This window comes from Antechinus flavipes, chromosome 4 (assembly GCF_016432865.1).
Source record: "Antechinus flavipes isolate AdamAnt ecotype Samford, QLD, Australia chromosome 4, AdamAnt_v2, whole genome shotgun sequence".
Taxonomy (NCBI): domain Eukaryota; kingdom Metazoa; phylum Chordata; class Mammalia; order Dasyuromorphia; family Dasyuridae; genus Antechinus; species Antechinus flavipes.
This window is the reverse complement of record NC_067401.1, coordinates 238,206,022-238,228,022: the sequence shown is the minus strand read 5'-3', so window position 1 is coordinate 238,228,022 and position 22,001 is coordinate 238,206,022. Positions and strand designations below refer to the sequence as shown.

The 22,001-nt window shown below is 32.4% G+C and overlaps 1 protein-coding gene across 2 annotated transcripts in view; it reads right to left on the bottom strand.

The window, feature by feature from the left end:
* SMAP1 (small ArfGAP 1) overlaps nucleotides 1-22,001 on the bottom strand; it is a 194,825-nt gene that overhangs the window by 122,983 nt on the left and 49,841 nt on the right. For both annotated transcript variants that reach the window (XM_051997220.1, XM_051997221.1), the window contains exon 2: nucleotides 2,283-2,416. In XM_051997220.1, the coding sequence (XP_051853180.1) occupies nucleotides 2,283-2,416 (134 nt within the window). The remainder of the gene's footprint in view (nucleotides 1-2,282; nucleotides 2,417-22,001) is intronic.

Genomic DNA, 22,001 nt, shown 5'->3' with positions numbered 1-22,001 from the left:
TGTCTAAAATCTTATTAATAGTTCCAGCTTTTTTTGTTTGTTTTTTCAAAGAGATAACAGTACTTCTGTCAACTTAATCATCTAATTTCTAATGATAAAAATAATCCACATTCTTTTAAATAAGAAAATTTGCATTACTAGCCCCAATCAATTCATTTTCATCTAAGGAGTAACTGCTTAAAAATTTCTACAGCTCTTCTTTTGGAATTACCTCCTGAGCCTGTTTCACATTTTTTTAAATATCCACTATTAGGCCACTTTCATTTTTCATTAGAGGATCTGAATTTTGGAAATAACCAAAATAAGTAATTCAGAGTTACTTTTAATAATGAAGGTGGATGACCCAGCTGAGTAACATCATTTTAGGTCATTTAGCTATATACTGTCAATAACTTTTACATGTAGCTTATGAGAAATCAAAGAGTGTGACTTTAAAGGGTGATTTAAAATGGCAGAATCACTGAAAAGGTGCATAATGTCCTAAGATAGCTACCTACCTTAAAGAGGATGTTTTATTTGAATGTATAAAACCTAGTATGATTATTTTTAAGAATTAATCATGTGCTTTAGATTAAGAATCCATGCCATAGAACACTTTATTAGACAAAAAACTCTACAATTTGCCCAAATTGCTATATATCACAATAGAAATATTCAATCACACATTTGAGCTAAGGACAACAGACTAATAGAATTGCTAGAAGGTTGTTATTTATTCATGCAGAAGACTTAGTATAAACCAGTTCATGGAGATAAGATTGGAAACATAAATTAAGAAAAGGTGACTGGTTTTTAAATTATAAATTAAAATGTTTTCACTTAATATACAATGAGATAGCAATGAAAAGTTTCTAAGCAGATAAAATATATGATCAAAGGATCATCTGATCTCCTAACCTTAATGTAAAGTTATATATACACAGATAACAATTGAAGTTATGAGAATGGATGAATTCTCCAAGGTAGAAATATAAGGTAAAAAACAGAAGGTTAAAGAATGGACCTTGAGAATTGAATGACAAATAGCAAAAGACATAAAGAAAGAATTTAAAAAATAAAAAATACAAAGAAAGCCTTGAAAATGAGGAGTGACTGGTGATCTTTAAAAGTTATTTCAAGTGAAATGAAATGCATTTTGGAGAGTTAAAAAGTTTATAAGAAAACAAACCAAATAAAAAGTTAATTTGTCTTCTCGCCCAAAATCTCAATGTATCTCAAAATAAAGCCAAGACTAAAATGTGCATAATTGGCCATACTGTCTGTATTAATTACCACAGGTTTAAAATGTTTCTTTATATAGTTGTGCCCAGGCTAATCAAGCAAACAAATGATGTAGATTCTTAATTTCCCAATTTAAAAACAGCAGTACTTCGAGTAATGCAAAGCACATAGTAGATATTCTATAATATAAATCTTATTGATCTGACGTATTATAATTGTTTACATTTTTAAAGACAAAAAATATTTCATTGCAAAACATAAGATGCGGTTCTGCAAATATGTATTGTATCTAGGATATACTGCAACATATTTAACATATATAGGACTGCTTGCCATCTTGGGGGGGGTGGAGGGAGGGAGGGGAAAAAACGAAACATAAGCGAGTGCAAGGGATAATGTTGTAAAAAAATTATCCTGGCATGGATTCTGTCAATACAAAGTTATTATTAAATAAAATAAAATTTAAAATTAAAAAAAAAATAAGAAGATGATAATGGAGATAATATCAAGGGTATTAAAATTGGAAATGTTCATTTTCAGAGTCAATAGGACTCAAATTCATCAAGATGGGCTTAAAAATTTAAAATACAGTCAGGATTCACCAAACTATATAAATTAGATAGATTGTCTTTGATTATGAACTTGAATAAGATATACTATTGTGTCTTTTTCAGAAAAAAAAGAGGGAAATATTAAATGCAAAAACAGGATTTCTTGACTTGTCTTGAGTTTTATAATAGGACATTCCTAAAATGTTTCTTCTAAGAGAGATTTCTTACAAAAAAATCAAGGAGATGAAATGATTAAATTTTGGTCATCGATTTTTTTCTAACTTTAGTAAAATGTAATAGAGAAAAATCATATAAATCTTACAATAAATATTTATGCATTTAGATTTCAGGTCAAGAAGAAATACCTTCAAAAGAACATATATACATACTTCAATTATATCTTTTAATATTAGTTCTCAGGTGCTACATATCTCAGGAATATTTTACATAAATATTTTTCTAATCACCATTTTATAAGTAACATTAAATTTCATTAAAAGTTAACTTTACCTGTATTTGTTCTGGTGTCCACTGATCAAGGTTAACTGACTTGACCCTGGATATATGAACACCAAGATTTCTGTGAATTCCAGCACATCGAATGCAAATAAATACGCCAATATTCCAGGATGCCCATCGTGGACCTAAATCAAAAAAAAAAAGCAAAAGAGAAGGGATTTATTATTTCTATATTTTCTAAAGTCTGATTTTCAATGTAATTCCAGTATAAGCAAAAGGAAATTACAAACACATTTTTTCTCAATAGTATTTAATTTTTCCAAATACTTTGTATTCCAATATTTTCTCCCTCCCTCCCTTACCTTTGCCCTTTCCCCTTTCCCAAGAAGAAAGCAAGCAGTCAGATATAAGGTAAATATGTGCAATTTTTAAAATAGACTTCTATATATGTCATATTGTGCAAGAAAAATTAGAACAAAGTGTGGGAAAGTTATGTGAAATAAAAAGGAAAAAAAAAAAAAAAGGTGAAAATCATATGCTTCAATTCAGTTTCCATAGTTCTCTCTGTATAGCATTTTCCCTCCCAAGTCTATTGCAATTGTCTTGAATTACTACACTACTGAGAAGAGTCAAGTCCAGTACAAGTACAGTACATCATTTAATCTTGCTGTTACTATGTACAATGTTCTCCTGGTTCTGCTCATTTCACTCAGCATCAGTTCACAAACATATTTTAAACATGTTAAGAAAAAAATGCTTTAGTTAATATTTTAAAAGTTACAGAAAGTTCTTCAGAAATCTAAATAATTTTCTGATTTTTTTTTTCCTTTCTAGCAACATAAGTTGAAGCTGTCTACCATTTTGAAATCAATTTATGGGTGAAACTTTTCATGTATCTCATTTAAACCAAAAATCTCAAAACATTTCCCTAAACAAGATCTAAAATTCTGACTAAATACAATAATACAATGCCCCCCACCCCCCAAAAAAAATCCCAACATTATGGGTAATACATTTAGGGTATTTTGCTGTCATAGGTCTCAGATTAACAAAGCTTAAATTATTTATTTTGTAAATTCAACCAAGTTTCTTCTTTTATATGGTTGATCTACTATTCTGAAAATTATTTCCTCAACTTTTTGAGAAGTGGGTCTTAAAGAAGTTCTTAAAGAAAGCAACATTGATTTAAAATGTGTTTAATGCATTAGATTTTTCCTAAAAGCTGAAGCTTTTAAAAGCTATTTGGTCGATCCACAGCTTTAAAAAAAGGAAAAAAAACTGAAAGAATAAATTTACTATTTTATCTTCACTTTCTTAAGATAAGCATTTACTGAGGCAATATGCTATTGTGTATAGTCCTCCCTCCAGATGAATAGATTAGTAAGTGTCATTTTAAACTATTTAATATACAGGTTTACAATCTATTACCCTAGTTAAGATCTGAAAAGACAGTACAAATATATTTCAAATCTGAGTACATGAATTAAAACTGTTTACAAATATTACAATTTTGTTCTAATAAAAAAAACTGGCATTTAAAACTTTTATTTGAAGCATAATACCTCTAATTGCCAATACACCTTTTTAAGAGAGCAGATTTACCCCCAAACAAAATAATTCCTTAACTATTAAGGACAAAAGTTCGTTTATCTCAAAAAAATACAAGTTGCAAAAATGGAAAAAGGTCTAGATGCAGAGTCAGGAAACAGAACTCTATTATCAGTTGTTGGTTGCAGAACACCCACAGGTAAGGGTATATCCCTTATCTCCCTTAAATCCAATTCACTTGCAAGTCACTTAATCTTCTCAGGTTTAAAATCTCTCACTGAGAAGCTGAAGAGCTGGGCTGGAGTTCAAAGAAGCACTCTTACTCTGTGATGTCAAGATTTTAAGAAATAATATTAAGAAAAAATAATTTTAAGAAATAATTGACTTAAAGATGTAGCTTTGTTCATGAAAAGAGAAGTGGATATTATTTGCCTATTAGTGACTGTTGCGTCTTAAAATTCTACCTAAAATGCAGTCCCTAACTATGAATGTACTCCCAAATTTCTGTTGGGTTCTCAGACTCTGTTTGTCTTACTATCTTTCTAATCAGTTCCCATGGTAATGGTAATGATTACCACCAAATCTCCTTCCAAATCCAGATTTGTCCTCTCTTCTAAGGTAGGTCTCAAATCAACAATTGCCTACTGTACATTTCAAAACAGGATGTTCTATTCGCAGCCCAAACTTATCCTGTCCAAAAAGAATCCATTATCTTATATCCAAAAATGCACACCTCTTCAACCTCAGAGCATCCCTCAAGTTCTTGACTCTCCTTCACCACACATATTTAATCAGTTAGTATGTCTTTTCTAGTCTATCTCAAGAACTTCTCTAATAACTATCTCCTCTTTATTAACACCAATGAAATATTTGTTATATTACCAATAAAGTAATAAATCAGGCGGTCCAGAGAGGTTATAAACATGCAGCTCATTCTTGATTACCCATTTTGAATTATCCCTGGCAAATTTTAAAACCTAATCTAGATTCTGATAGTCATACAGAATACTTCTGAGTCAATTACCAATAATTGGTAAGTATGTGCTTTGTAGAGGGAAAATTAATTTTAAAAGCCTAAGTAAAACAAAATTAGGAAGCAAAAAAATTATAAGAAAAAAAGTACATAGTACTTAATAATACTAGTACATAGTTCATGGTATATATCAACAACATAAGTGTATGAGACACTCTATGCTACTCTGAACTGATGTGCAAGAGTTAATTACTTGCAAACGAACTGGATTTAAGTAAGGCATGATTGTGCAAAATCACTAGCTTCACTCTCTCCTCTGGAGCCATCTGGGTCTACTGGCAAGATATAGATCAGGATGACTAAGAGATGGCCCTAGATGCAGTGGGAGATGTTGATGTTTTTCAACTAAGGTCTTTCTTGTATTTTTGGGAGAGGAAGACTCACAGGGTTCCAAACCAGAACAGAAACAACTGCTATTTATACTCACCCTTGTGATATCAAGAGCCTAAACAATGACTAAGTAAGGATTAGGATGGGACCTATTCTTGGCCCATCAGTGACCTGGGTTTAAGATGATCCTTTAAAAAGACATCTAGCCTGTTAACCTCAAGATATCTTGTGAGATTTCAATGACCAGAATTCATAGTCCTTTGCAGAACATCCATGGGCAAGGGTATATACCCTATCTCCCTTAAATCCAATTTACTTGCAAGTCATACCATTACCTTCTTAATGTCACAATCTCTGCAATAACGAAGGACAAGCAATAATCTGAATAAGCTTGAATAGTAGGGAGCTAAGCATACCTGGCCTGTTCCAGGTAGGTAATGCAGCTCACTCCTTTTCTTCCTTGCTTCACTCACTCATGTCCACACAGGAAATCATATCCTTATGTGCAGAAGAAACAAAGACTGAAGAGATAAATCAGCAAACTACTGCAGCAATTCAAATGAGAACTACTGAGGGTCAAGACTAGAAATGGTAGGAAAGCATATGTGAAGGAAAGAAATAAACATAAAAGATTTCTATATAAAGGCATAGGATGAACTCTAACACTGGCATGGAAGAGAATACTTCTCTGGTTCTAGCTTTCAGATCCATTCCAAAGTCTGTCATATTACTGACTGGATCACTGCCTCGTTGTGGAGGAGGTACTTGCACAGCTCAATGAAATTATAAGCTATGCCATGTAGGGTTACCTAAAATGGACCAGACATAATAAAGAATTCTGACAAAAGGTGATGACAATAAAGTAAATGGCACTCACTATCTTTCCTAAGAACCCCCATGGATGTTAGTGAAATGATAAAATATATGAAACTGAAAGTAAATCAGAAGGTATCCAACACATGACTGGGGAAGAGCAGAAGACAACTATAAGAGCTCCATAAAGAATGAAGTAGTTTGGTCAAAGCCAAAATGAAACTCAGCTGAGAATGTATCTGAAAAGGACAAGAATGTAAAAAGGAAAATCCAATGATGTAAAAGGGCAATATTGCATAGATAATTAAAAAGTAAGCTCTATGAACCAAGGTTATATGGATGTGGTCAAACAGGAGACATAAAGATTAAACGGCATCTTGGATATCAGTGAATTAAAATGAATGGGAATAGATGAATTTAATTTGGATAATCATTATATATATACTAGTGCAGGCAAAAATCCATTACAAGAAGTGGCATTGCCTCCATCATCAATAAAGGTGTGAAGAAGTATGGGAGGATACAATCTCAAAAACAACAGAATGATATTTGTTCAAATCCAAAGCAAACCATTCAACATTTATTCTCCAATCACTAATGCCGAAGAAGTCAAAGTTGATCAATTCTTTCAAGACCTGAAATATCATCTAGAAATAAAATTTTTAAAAAGTCACATTCATCATAGGGATTTCCTTTCTAAAGCAGGAAATCAAAAGATAATTGTAATAAACAAGCAACTTTGACTCTGGAGTGAAAAATGAAGCAGAGAAGGGTCTAATAGAATTCTGTCAGAGCAAACACTACTTTTCAACAACCCTAAAGATAACTGCATATAAACATCACTAGATAGTCAATATCGAAATCAGACTTAATAATTAAAGGGAAAGAAGCTCTATCCAGTGAATTAAATAAGACTTAGAACTGTCTATGGCTCGTATCATGAGTTTCTTATTGCAAAATTTATACTTACTTTGAAGAAATTAGAGAAAAACACCAAACATATAGAGATGACCTCAATTAACATCCCTTATAAATATGAAGTGGTAGTGAGGAATATGTTTAAGGTATCAAATCTGGTAGATAAGAGAGTCTAAAGAACTATGGACATAGGTTTGCAATATTATGTAAGAGGCAGTAACAAAAAACACCTCTCTCTACCCCCCCCAAAAAAAGACAAAGAAAGCAAAATGGCTATCTGAGGAGATTTTACAAATCACAGAGGAACAAAGGAAAGCAATCCTTTCAAGGAAGGAGAAAGAGAATTTAAAACTCAAAATCTTAAAAAAAAAAAAAACAAACAGATAAATAAGTATTCAATTTTTTTTTACATGCAATTGAGAAAAATATATTCCAAAAAAAAAAAAAAAAAAAAAGGGAGAGAGGGAAAGATATGCTCAATTGAATACCAATACAAAAAAAACTATACAAGAAAGATTACCTAAGAACTCAACTATTTGACAAAAATTGCTGGGATAATTGGAAATTAATATGACAGAAACTAGGTATTGACCAACACCTAACATCTTATACCAAGATAAGAGTTCATGATACTATAAGCAAATCAGAAGAACAAAGAACAGACTACTGTAATATTCTCTTCTCTAAAGTATAATCGTTCTCTGGGAGCAGGTTTCTTGAGGGGATTCTAGGAGCAGCCTTAGTTTCAGTTCAGAGTAATAATCACCTCAAATGCAGCCAGGGATAAAAGTCCAAATCCGTTATTTTCTCTTTCCAATACTGTCTCCTTCCTTGGGCTCAGTTAGCTTTCTTAGAGACCTATCTCTCTCCTTGGTTCAGAGAACTCTTGCTATTAGTCCTTTGCCTCTCTCCAGTTTTAGCCGCCAGCCAGCACAAAGGTGGAAAATGGAATGAATCTCTCTCCACCTCTGAGAGTGGGTTTGTCCTCTCTGACTTGTGAATCTACTGGACTGAATCCTGGTTGAAGCTCCTAGCTTATATATGCTCTCTCTTTTTTTTTTTTTTTTCGATGTGAATATTTTTTTTATTTAATAATTACTTTATATTGACACTCGTTTCTGTTCCGATTTTTTTTCCCCTCCCTCCCTCCATCCCCTCCCCTAGATGGCAAGCAGTCCTTTATATGTTGGATATGTTGCAGTATATCCTAGATACAATATATGTTTGCAGAACCGAACAGTTCTCTTGTTGCATAGGGAGAATTGGATTCAGAAGGTTATATATGCTCTCTTAAAGGTGTGAATCTTATGGGATTCTAATAAGTTCTAAGTACATTAGTGAACTAGAGCTCTGTTAAGTACTATGTTAAATTAGATAATTATTGTCTCTATCAATTCCAGTGACTTAGCACCATGTAAGAATTCTAACAGTCTACCTCTCAGATCTGGGGAGAAGGAAGAAATTTGTGGCCAATAAAGAACTAGAGTACATTATAAAATGCAAAATGGGTCATTTTTGAATATTTTAAGTTAAAAGATTTTTGTACGAATAAAACCAATGCAGACAAGATTAGAAAGGAAGCAGTAAACGGGGGTAGAGAGAATTTATATCCAAGAGTTCCAAAGATGTCTCATTTCTAAACTATATAGAGAATTGATACAAATTTATAAGAATAAAGGCCATTCTCCAATTGATAAATGGTCAAAGAATATGAAAAGACAATTTTCAGATGAAGAAATTAAAACCATGTCTAGTCATATGAAAAAAGAATGCTCTAAATCACTACTGATCAAAGAAATGCAAATTAAGACAACTCTAAGGTACCACTACACACCACTATGACTAAGATTGACTAAGATGACAGGAAAAAATAATTATGAATGTTGGAGGGGATGTTGGGAAAACTGGGTCACTAATAACATTATTGGTGGAGTTCTGAACTGATTCAACCATTCTGGAGAGCAACATAGAACTATGTCCAAAGGACTATCAAATTGTGCATACCTTTTGAACCAACAGTGTCTCAACTGGGTCTGTATTCCAAAGAGATCATAAAAAAAGGGAAAAGGAGCCACATGTGCAAAAATGTTTGTAGCATTTGTGATGTTAAAGAACTGAAAACTGAGTGGATGGGCCCATCAATTGGAGAATGGCTGAATAAGATATGTTATATGAATGTTATGGAATATTACTGTTCTCTAAGAAATGATCAGCAGGATTTTTCCAGAAAAGCCTGGACAGATTTACATGAACTGAATAAGTAGAGTTGCTAAGTGAAATGAGTAGAACCAGGAGAACATTGTACACAACAATAGCAAAATTATACAATGATCAATTCTGATGGATGTGGCTTTTTTCAACAGTGAGGTGCTTCAGGCCAGTTCCAATGGTCTTGTGATAGAGAGAGCCATCTGCATCCACAGAGAGGACTGTGGGGACTAAGTGTGGACCATAACATAGTATTTTCTTTTTTTTTTTTTTTGTCATTAGCTTGCATTTTGTTTTCTTTCTCATTTTTTTTTGTTTTGATCTGTTTTTCTTGTGCAGCATGATAAGTAATGGAAATATGTATAGAACTGCACATGTTTAACATATATTGGATTACTTGCCATTTAGGGGAGGAGATGGGGCAAAAAGGAGGGAGGAAAAAAAACTTGAAACAAAAGGTTTGCAAGGATGAATGTTGAAAACTATGTATATGTTTTTAAAATAAAAAACCAGAATTAAAGTTGCTGAAAGAAACAATCTCAGATATGCAAACAGTACCATTCTGAGGGCAAAAAGTGAAGAAGAATTAAGAAGCCTTTGATGAGGATAAAAGATGAGATTATAAAGCTGGCATAAAGTTTAATATTTAAAAAAAACAAAAAAAATATGTTACAGCAACTGGTCCCATAATTTCCTGGCAAATAGTTGGGGGGGGGGGGGGGGAGGGTAGAAGGAACGAAAGCAGAACCAAATTTAGTACTCTTAGGTTTAAAAATCACTGCAGATAGCTATAAAAATTTTTAAATCATGCCTTTCCTGGAAGGAAAGCTATGACAAATCTGGACAGTGTACTAAAAAGCAGAAACATCATCTTGATGACAAAAATTTATAAAGTCAAAGCTATGGTTTTCTGGAAATAATGTATAGCTGTGAAAGCTGGACTATAATGGAATCAGCACTGAAAAATTGACACTCTCTAATTGTGGTGCTAAAAGAAAACTTTTTAAGAGTCCCCGGGACAGCAAGGAGATCAAATCAGTCAATATTTAAAGAAATTGATTCAAACTATTCAAAGGAAGGACAAATACTGAAGTTGAAACTTAACTATTTTAGTCATATGAGAAGACAAAAATCACTGGAAAAGACCCTCATATTGATTAAAATTGAAGGCAAAAAGAAAAAGGGACAGTAGAAGATGAAATGGATAAAAAATTTCATAGAAATAATGAAGATGAGCTTGGAGAAGACTTTAGGAGATAGAAGAGGACAAAAGAGTCTGGCACGCTATGGTTCATGGAGTCACTATAACTAAATGAACAACAATCTCAGTGACATTGTTCCTTCCACATCTGATGCAGCTCACTTCACTCATATCTCCAAATCTATACAACTCTTCTCATTATCCCACAAATCTTCAACAAAGGGTCATGCACAAATCCACTGGAGCCATTCCTCTTTTAAATCTTTATATTTCATAATTAAATTTATATACTGTTTAAAAGTGTGTAAAGCACTATGTGTGACAATTTTGAGACATTCTGGATATTACTTCATTTGATCCTTACAACTCTGTGAGATAACTAATATTATCCCCCCTCCCCATTTTACTGATAAAGAAATTGAGGTAAGAGATGTAAAATGACTTACCCAAGGGTAGAAAGCTATTAAGTGAGACAAGATTTGAAATCAGGCCTTACTAACTCAAAATCTAATATTCCACATGAGTCCTCTGTGTCACAAATGGCAACAAAGAATAGAACTCTTTTTTATCTTCAATCTGGTCAAATATCTCTTATTATACTCAACTTTTCCCTTCATAATCTTCACAAGTCACAATCACCATATAACTCTCCATTCCCATTCTGATGACCCTAAACCTTATTTTTTTCAAAATTATGACATCTCGTGATATATAATCATACAAAAGTACAGAAAGAACATTCATTATTGTTCACTGGTGACACAGTGAAAAATCATACAGTGCTTTTAATGACTTCCTAGCTTGTCCCTAAAACCAAAGCTTTTAAACAATTAAAAGTTTTGAGTTATCTAAAGGGCAAGTGAAAGGTATACACTCAGTGTGAACTCACTAAAACAAATTACAAACTAAGAATTGCATAAAAGAACCATAACAGATGTCAAAGAACTATAAAATGAAGAAGTGAGCGGGTCATGTGGCAAGAAAATAGTCTGAATGTTAAAATGGTATTCAATGTAAAAGCCATTTCTAAAATATATAGAGAACTGAATAAAATTTATAAAAATACAAGTCATCCCCCAACTGATACATGGTCAAAGCATAGGGACAATTTATATTTGATTAAAAACATTTCTAACTAAATGAAAAAATGTTTTAAATCACTATTGATTAGAGAAATGCAAATTAAAACCATTCTGAGGTGCCACCTTATACTTATCAGGTTGACTAAAATGATAACAAAAAGAAATGATAAATGTTGGAGAGGATGTGGGAAAGCTGCAACACTAATGCATTGTTGGTAGTTATGAACTGATCTAATCATTTTGGAGAACAATGATGAAAGAGCTATAAAACTGTGCATATCCTTTGATCCAGTAGTACTTCTACTGGATCTGAATCTCAGAGAAATCATGAAAAGGAGAAAAGGACCCACATGTACAAACATACTTATAGTATCTTTTTTTTGTGGTGGAAAAGAATTGGAAAGTGAGTGAATGCTCATCAATTGGAGAATGGCTAAGTTATGGTACATGAAAATAATGGAATCATATTGTTCTATAAGAAATGATGAACAGGCTAATTTCAGAAAGGCCTGGAAAGGCCTTTACATGAAGTGAGCAGAATCAGGAAAACATTGAACCAAGCAACAGCAAGATTGTGTGATAATCAAATATGACAGACTTAGCTCTTCTCAGCAATTCAGTGATCCAAGGCAATTGCAATAAACTTTGGATGAAAAATGCCATCTAAAGAGTTATGGCTACTGAATGTGGATTAAAGCAAATATTTTCACATTTCTTTTTTCCTTCTTTATGTTACTTTTTTTCCCTTTTATTCTAATTTTTTTTCTCTCAACATGACTCATACTGAAATATATTTTTTTTAAAAAAATGAATGTGTGTGTATAAACTTAAAAAAATAAAAAAAAATTTAAAAGGTATTCAATGTCAAAAGAATTATAAATTCTCTACCATGATGTTTATCCCACCCTTATCAAAGATATACTGAAGTACTTGTATAAGAGTTACACAGAATGGATATTATGAATAGAATGAAATCTATTAAGTGATGAAATTACAGTATTATATTCAGAGGGCCTACAGCTCAAACAAAAGTTAACATCAAGGATTGCCTATACTGCCTTAGGGAAAAAGGTTAACTACAGCTTTTTTTTTTCCCCTAGTGAGTGCTAATTTTGTTAATTAGCTTAAAAGTTCTATTACCGTCTTTTCCTGTTATGTGTTCCATAGAATCTAGCACTATGATGAGTAAATAAGTCAATCAATTCCTGACTAACATATTAGCTTCAAAAAGCATTATTTTTTTCCCTATTGAACTACTTAGTGGTTAAGACTCTAAGTGTCCCTTTTTTGCTTCTTAAAAAAAGGACCAATGGAATTTACTGAGGTAGATGCACTTGCCTACCATCACTATCATTTTTTTTGTTGTTGTTCTGAGTGCCAAAATTATGTTCCTAAATCACAGAACTGACCATGTCACTCTTCTCTGTACTCAGAAAGCTCCTGTAGTTCTCCTTGTAGCCTCAAGGGTAAAATACAAATTCTAACATTAAAACCCAACACAATCAGGCTCCACAATTTAACCTATTCATACCCATTCTCCAAGACTTATTATAAAGAAGTTGCCTCCACACCCCCTCTACTCACCAGCCAAAATGATCTATTGACTTACTGTCCCCCGTTCGTGATATTCTCATGATTTCTGAGGTGTCATCTTTACAAAATCTATAGGCCCCATAATTGGAGCACATTCCTTCCTTATTTTAGAATTCCAAGTTTCCTTCAAGAATCATTTCTTATAATAGATTTATGCTGATTCCCTCCAATTACTAGTTCATTCCCTATTCCAAATTACTTTGTATTTTCTAGTTATTAATTTGTGTACATATAATTTCGAGTAAATATACTGTAAGCTCCCTGAAAGCAGCAACTACTTTGTTTTCCTTTTTTGTAACTTCAGTGTTTAGCAAAGTGCCTAGTGGTTAGTGAATGAGAATATGAGATTACAAAGAGTCATGAAACCTGTCATATAAGCATCAAGAATCTGCAGCCAAAAGCCCCTGAACAAGTAGTTCAATATCAGGACTAACTTTGAAAAGAAAAGAATTAAAGAAATACTAAATACTTTGGTCAAAGTTGTGTTCTTTGAATAACTCTAGGAAAACTCTATGAATACTGTTTTGGAATAGAATTTTCATAAAGTTATATTGAAACCCTTTTAATTTTTCTATCAGATTGCAATATAATCTCTCCAAACCTTTCATAAGAAACACTTCCATTTAGAAAAGCAACACTAAAGAAAAAAAAGAAAGATGGAAAGGTAAGTATAGGCATGGGAGTCAAAGACAAAAAGGCACAATTATTTTTAACATTCACAAAAGTTCCCATTTCTTCAGCACAATAATGGATGGGTTACTTTGGTTAAAAACAATTTTAATGTGAAATTTCTATTCATAACAATGGAGAAATGAATGAAGAATGAGTAAAGGAAACTCCTTGATAATTTAAAATGACTACCCTGTATTTCAGAATGATCTAGTTTATCACTGAAAAATTCTCTCTCAAATTCATGTTTTTTTGTATGGTGATGAAAAAATGATATATGGAGACACCACTGACTTCCAAAGCTTCCCAGCTTTATAAATTTCAATAAATTCATCATAATACTGATTAGAAGAGTGCTAACATGGTGTTTTTCATGTTTCAAACTACTTCATCAATTATGTCCTGGAGTTTAGAAAATGAAGCATTTACTATAATCTGAACTTTTCTGATCATTCAAAATGCATATTTCATATTTCCTAGCTCCAATAAAAGCCTTTATATGCTCTATTTGAACATCAAGAAGTAGTTAATTTCATGTTCTGGTTGTCTAATATGCTGCACCTATTGGCAATATGAACATATATAGTGAAAAGAAATGTTATTGCTATATGAAAAAACATCAACCATAACAATGCAGGGTTATCTTTCTTTAGTACATTATTGCTCTTGATTTCTGAAATAGTTCTCTATGAGTAATTTTTTACTGAAATAATTTTTAAATGAATAAGATGAGAAATTTTTTACTGAATAGGATGTTAGAAATATTCAAAATTCAAAAATTATCTTTTCATTGCAAGATTTAAACAATGAATCCTTCATCTTCCCTGTTAAAACAGGAGTCTGTAATAAACTTATTTTAAGCACCATTAAGTGCTTAAATAAATACAATCTTAATGAAATGTCTTTACTGAAATGACTTAACAGGGCTACTTTTTATTTCATTGATATGGAGGAAAAACAACAACATGGGATATCTACTGCATATAAAAGTATGGACCATAATAAAGATCTCTTTCAACTAAGAGTCCACCACTACTTATATCAAGCCTTTATATCTCTATTGTTGAATATACCCAAGAAATGTAAGCTCTAACTGGCAGAAAGCAAAAAGAATTACTTTAAATCCCCCAATCACTAATAAATTAGAATATTATACTCGTGTGGACATTCCTGCTCTCAACTTAAAAACCTAACTGGCAATGAACTTCACAGAATTATCAATAAAATGATACTGACAAGAAAAGGGGATCCAAGTTACCTTTTTTATCTAGAAGAACTGAATACAAGTGGATTTTAACATTCTTTTCTTGGGGAAAAAAGAGTTCATAGGAATGATTAGATGTTTTTAAAGTAATTTGAGAATGAAAATATGAAGATGGGTACGATTTTATTAAATTTAATACATACTAGACTATTAATTTATTAGATAATAGACATAAATAAAAACATTTTTGCAACTCAACAAATCACAATCCATCAATGCCTGCCAAACCATGACAGTAACAAACACTTTTGGCTAGCATGTATATGTCTCTGCTTTACAATTCACTTTCTATTAATAATCAAAGGATCAAATATGCCTTTCTATGCAGCTAATATTTCAAAGAATATTGGATGATAGTAACATATGTAGCATACTGATGATTAATTCTACAAGTCTTCCATTCAAATGTATCATATTCTGGACAATGGCATTTTTCATCAATTTGGTTTTTGAGAGAAATATAGAATTTTATAGTTCAACTGACCACAGTAGACCTTTAACATAAATAATACATAAAAAGAAATATCCACTATAACATTCCACTCTTCGATAGACTTTATATTAACTACTTATTTGAAGAATGCTTTTGGGGGGCACTTACAAGGGAGAAGAGTTTTGTGTCACACTTCAAATGAAAAGACATAAGAACTTACATATAACAAGCTTTATGTCACACTTACATGTATCAATTCCCATGAAGTTGTGAAATGCAGGATATGAAGATGTACCTCACTGATGTTCTCCTGTACAAACACACCAATCTCTCATCCTTCAACTTGCTATTTACTCACTCTTTCCCACTGCACTCAAAGGCAATTTAGTATATATGAATTGAATTTCCTTATAAATCCCCACAAATATAAAACCTCTGCATAAGTTCCAAACCTTATGCCCAATTCATTTTTAAAAAGAGAGAAAAACCACTTTCCCCACAAACTTCATTTCTCAGTCTTAAACTATTTGCATAATGTCAATCAATATTAATGTGTAATATGTTAATAGAAACAATAATTAATAGTAACAATTTATCAGCTATGTGAAAGGTCACAGTCAGATTCTCTTCTAACTAATGATAAATGACGATCCCTCTAAAATAATGAAACCATAATCTGATCATTTTTTCTCAGGAATTTTCAGGACACCACACAGTTCTCTCAAAATCTTTTCAATCTTTCTCAATTTCAGTTTAACTCTTGTTCCTCATAAACTCTTTCTGCGGAACAGTTAACTCCTAAGTCATTTTCCTACTATTTTTTTCCCACAGATAGCATTTAACAGTCAGACTCTAAGATTCCATTCCTTTTCTCAAAGGTAAGTGTTCCCAAATACGTGTAAGAGGTTACTTAAATTAACCTTACATTTACCAAATAAATGCTTCTTAAAAAATAACCAACAATCAATAAGTATTTTTAATTCTTTGAACTTTTCAATCAACTGTATTACTATACAATCTATTATATCATTTTTAAAAGCTTGACTTTTCTCTTTTCAAACCTTTATGAAAAATGCTCTAGATACATGTTTGTGTATATAGTATTCTTAAAGATGTTTGTAGAAATAGGAATAATAATTATTAAATATACTTTTGAGTCTCCTTTTGGGATACTCAAGTATTTAGACATTTCCCAAATCACTGGTACTCTCTATTACTTCAGATACCTTGAGAAAAATTTCATTCTTCATTTCTCTTAAAATCCTGTTACTTCCAGTATAGACTTCCTCTATGTGTATGCTTAGTCTTCTTCCCATATTTATTTTTCCACTTCTTCATACAGCACACATACATCCATCATGTTTATTCCACACATGGCTGTTCTACTCTCACTGATGGTGAGTTTGTATAAAAACCTTTACAGAGCTTTTCCATTATTCATAACTTTTCTTCCAGATTTATTCTTAAATGTTCTCCAGATGGTTTTGTTCAATTGGATCTTTTACTAAGGTTATCACAAACTCATTCATTTCTTTTCTATTTAGGTACAACTATCTGATAGGGTGATAATACCAATAATTTTTTAAGGCCTTCCCCTCTATGATCTTTAAAATGAGTTAATATTAAAAATCAAAATTGACCTAGGGTTTTCACCTCTTTCTGTCTAGCAAAAATACCAAGTGTTTCCCAGCTGAGGCAGTTTTTCACTATTTAGTCTCTGTTAAGACAACTAACTTGCACAAATTAAAGATTTCCTTAGGCAATGATAATAGTCTGTTAAGGTCTGTTCTTTTGTCCATTTCCCATTTTTCAGCATCAATAGCTTTTGTAAATAAATCATATTGTAATTGCCTCAATTACCATACCGTACCACCTGTTCATATTTTTCCTAGTTTCCAATGGATTTTAATTTCCAATTTGAAAATGATTATTCTATAAGTAACCAATCATTATCTCTTAATTTCATTTTTTATTCATGTTATTTGGGCCTTGCCAAATGTATTAGCTTCTACCTCTTTTGTTAAGTTATTAAAAGTATATAATATACTTCTACAATGAAGTCTTATTTATTTATATTACTAAAAGCTATACAAAAAGCTAGAGGTCAAGATCTCCCAGCAAATAACTTCAACTCTTCCTCAGATTCCACTCCAGACGACTCCACTTCTGCTAAGGGTGTCATATAGTTTCTCTGCAACAATCTGCTGTGACAAATAATAACTATATTCTTACAATACTTTATACATATCACATGAGTCTCATAACAACCTACTGGAGTAGGCACTAAATTATTATTCCCAATTTAAAGAGGAGTAAGAGACTCAGAGATTAAGTGAATTGCCCAGGTCCACAGAACTAGGAGGCTTTGAACCCAATTAAGTCTAACATCAATCACTAAATGATAATGCTTCTAAAGAGAAAATAAAGCTACATTCTACTTGGTTAATATATACAAATTCATTTAATTAAAAAAAAACAAATATGATTATTTTAAGAATCTGTGATTACATTGTCATGGGCATTCCTCTAAAATGGGTAATAAAAATAATATGTATTCTACTTGGTCATTATATGTTAAGGGACAGATCAATTCTCCGAGAGCCTCCATAGCTGTGAATCATAACATCTGAAGGAGTTGCAAGGCAGTCTTTGCTGACACAGGTGTTGAGGACTAGGAATGAGATAAATTGAAAGCAGAGGGAAGAAGAGAGAGGTCAGACAATGCAAACAACCTCTCAATCAGAGAAGTCAGAGAACAGCAACTGCCTCTCAGTTTCCTTTTATCATCCTCTCACAAGAGAAGATCCATTCTGCAGGTCTGGGTTGGATCTCCAGCTCCCTGTATTCCAACAGCTCCCATGTCAATACATCAAACACCTGAGGATTTTATGAAGAAACTTCCCTACACCAATAGAAATCCTCATAATGTGTGAAATTCAAAAAGGCTAAATGACTACATGATTTAAAAAAATTTTTAAAAATCAAAATCCTCATGAAACAAAAGAACTGACATTTCCTCAATCTGATGTAATTGGACTTAATCTGTAAAAACAAAAGATATTATGAACAAAATTAACTCATATGTACTAATCAAATAGGATAGTGGGAAAGGGGGGAAGAGATCAAATCTGTCTAAGAATTTAGAAAATAATTATATTTCTAATGTTTGTTATCTTTTATTCTGAGCTACTTTTTTCTAAATTCCTAAATAAACCATGTTGAGCACTAATGTATGACTTTATCCTTATTCTTCTTGATTCAATTATTCTGTTCTTTCCTTACACTGCATTTTTTTCCTATTTTCCTTTTTAAATAAAACTTTCCATTTCCATTCTAACAATAAGCACAACAAAATAAAATGACAGAGTAAATGGCATCATTTGAATTGATAGTGGGCGCCATCTGGTGGTACATGATGATTGACTATAAAATAGAAAGTCTGTTTTGTTTGGGGCCTGGGAGAATTCTTGCTGATTTTTTTTTTTTCCTACTTTGGTATTGATTTTGATTTAGGGTCTCTAATAGCCAGATCAGTTGATGGTATAGCTATACCTGGAAAGATGATAAGGAAATGACTATCATATCAGTAATCAATGATAATATAAATCAATTTCATTTTTGGTTTACCTGGGCCTTGCCATACCTTCTATATTTTTTCTGTTGAGTACAATATTCATAATATGTAAATATGATAGAAAAAAATACAAGTACAGAATTTCTGCTTGAACAATTTTGCCAATCATGAGACTCCCTCGTTTTTCTTTAAACTTGTGGAAACATGTAAAATCACTTCTAGAAAACTGCTTCAAGAACTGATTTGAACTATATGGAACTTTGGAAAAAGGCAAACTAAAAGAACATGGACTGAGAAATACTAGAAAATGATTCTTAAAAAAAAAAAAAAAAACAAGAAGCCCTTATTTAAATAATTTGCACTAAAATTCAAAACTATTGAAAGAGGGAAAAACTAATTTCTAAGATCATTTTTAAACTTTTGATTCATCATTTCAAAAATTATTATGCTCTTTACAGAGTAGAGAGCACTCAGTACTAACCATAGTCTACCATAGTAATCAGCAATTTACAACAGTTGTAATGTTCAGGGCTAGCTTTCTGGAGGTCCTCCAGAAGGGCCTTGGGCTCAGCAGGATAGACACCATGAGAATGGTCAAGAATAGTCTAGATTCTTTATTCTGGCCCAGTCTTGATCACAGTGCAGGAGGTATAAGAGCCACCAGGAGACTGGTCAAAGATAGAATGTCTATCTTCCAGTCCTTCTTAGCCCTTATATACTTTATTGTAATTACATCATTACAGCATACTGATCATATGTGAACTTGGAGAACCATTACATCACCATACTAAGTACTAAGTATATATGTGAACTAAAGAACCATTATCTCATCAATTCCACTGACTTCACACCTTGTTTCAAGTATACTTCTCCAGAATTCCAGCCCTCTACAATTAATGATTAATATTAATTTATAACTTCAAGTTCCTTACACTCTCTCAAAAAATAAAAAAAACCAAAAAAGGCCAAATTTCAATAACTACAACAATGTTAAGAAAATTAAAAATTAAAATACTAATGAGTACTGTGTTTCAGATTCCTCCTCAAAATCTTGATTCCCGTTTCCCCTTCTCCCTCAGCAAAATTATCAGATATTTGCAGTCCACTTGCCCTGTACTTTCTTCCCTCTTTTGGCCTTGGTATCTGGGCTAAAATGTTCTTGCTAAAATTAGTACACACGATTCAATGCCAACTAGAAGATAGCCCCAAGGCCATTGGTGGGCAACTGATCATAACCATGACCATATCATGGTTTTTGCTGCTATAAACAATACTGAATTCTAATATAAGAAGCCCTCAAGAGTCATCTACTCTAATTTCTCACTTAATAAAACAATTTCTTCAAGATTCCTTAGAAATCAGTCAAAAATATTTATTCAGTATCTGGTATGAGTGGAGCTAAAATACAAAACCCAAAAATAAAGTCCCATCCTTATGGAACTTTTGTTATATAAGAAAGACCAGAGTAGAATCTAGCAGATAATAAGTGATGGAGCTTGATAAGCTTTTAAAGAATATAGGCAAATGGTAAAGACTAGTGATCCTCCATATTACCAGAAAGATTCTAAATAGTGACTCCCCTTCATCAAAAAGCTGCGTGAATAGCCATATCTCCCCAAGGGACTAAAGGAACCTAGACACAGAAGTATAGAAAAAAAAAGTGGACTTAAATGTCAGAAGAGATCAGGCACTTCAACTTTTTTCCTGCACAAGATGAAAACAGAGATATATGAAATGGAAAAAGAGAATGGGACACTGACAGAAAATTAAGGGGCTTATTTGCCCTTAATTTTCTGTCAGTGTCCCAAAGAATTATTATATGCTAGTAAATGAATGTTATGGAATATTATTGCTATCTATAAGAAACCATCAACAGGATGATTTCAGAGAGGTCTGGAGGGACTTACATAACTAATGCTAAGTGAAATGAGAAGAATTAGAAGATCACTGTACACAGCAACAAGATTATACGATGACCAATTCTAATGGACATGGCTCTTTTCAACAATGAGATGATTCAGGCCACTTCCAATAATCTTGTGATAAAAAAAGCCAAAGAGAGGATTTGTGGGAACTGAATGTGAATCACAACATTGCATTTTCACTCTTTTTTGTTGTTGTTTGCTTGCATTTTATTTTCTCTCATTTTTTTCTTTTTTGATTTGATTTTTCTTGTACAGCAATATAGCTGTATAAATATTTATGTATATACTGGATTTTACATATATAGAAGGTAAATCGCTTAACCATTTAAACCCAGACTCCTATCAGCTTCCGAGTTTCCTCACCTTCGAAATTGTATAATCACCAACTTCACAGGACTGCTGCAAAAATTAAATGTAAAGTATTCCAAAAACGTTAAAGCAATGTATATTAATTATATTGCTAATGATGCTGTTAATGGTGAGGAGAAAGAAGAGGAGGAGGAAGATGACAAAGACAACAAAGACTGAAAACTGTATTGTACTGAACCTGAAAACATGACAAGGCAAAATAAATAATATAAGAGAACTTCTCAGAACCACTGAACACAGTTAAATATAAAGTGAAAGAATTCACAGATTCACTCCAGAAAAAACCCAAGGCTGCAAACTCCATAGTGATTAAATCTAACAATCCAATTCAGAAACAAATTCTATAAGCAACCAGGAGAAAGATCTTCAAATACTAATTTCAACTATCACAAGACTTATTTTCCACCCACTAGAAACACAGAAGGAAATGGAATAATGTGTTCCAAAGATCAATTATTCCAAAGAGCTCTGGATAAAATCCAGGGTAACCTCAGAAAATATTTTTACCATAGATATTTGAAACATTGTAAGAAAGAAAGCTTGGCCTGAGGAGATAATTTGTTGTTCCACACACCAGATAACAGAAGTGCAGGAGAGAACAATGAACCAGTCAAGAATAGCAAAAACAAGAGTGATAACAGATCAATGACAGACTTCTTTCTATATGGCCATAAAGAGAAAGTGTAAAGACACAAAGAGGTAACAGGGAAAAAAGATGGGGCCTGGGGCATTATGGACAAAATCTAAACAACACCCTGCCTACAGGTGAATCAAATTTGTTGTTGTTTTGGGGGGTTTTGTGGGAGGGTA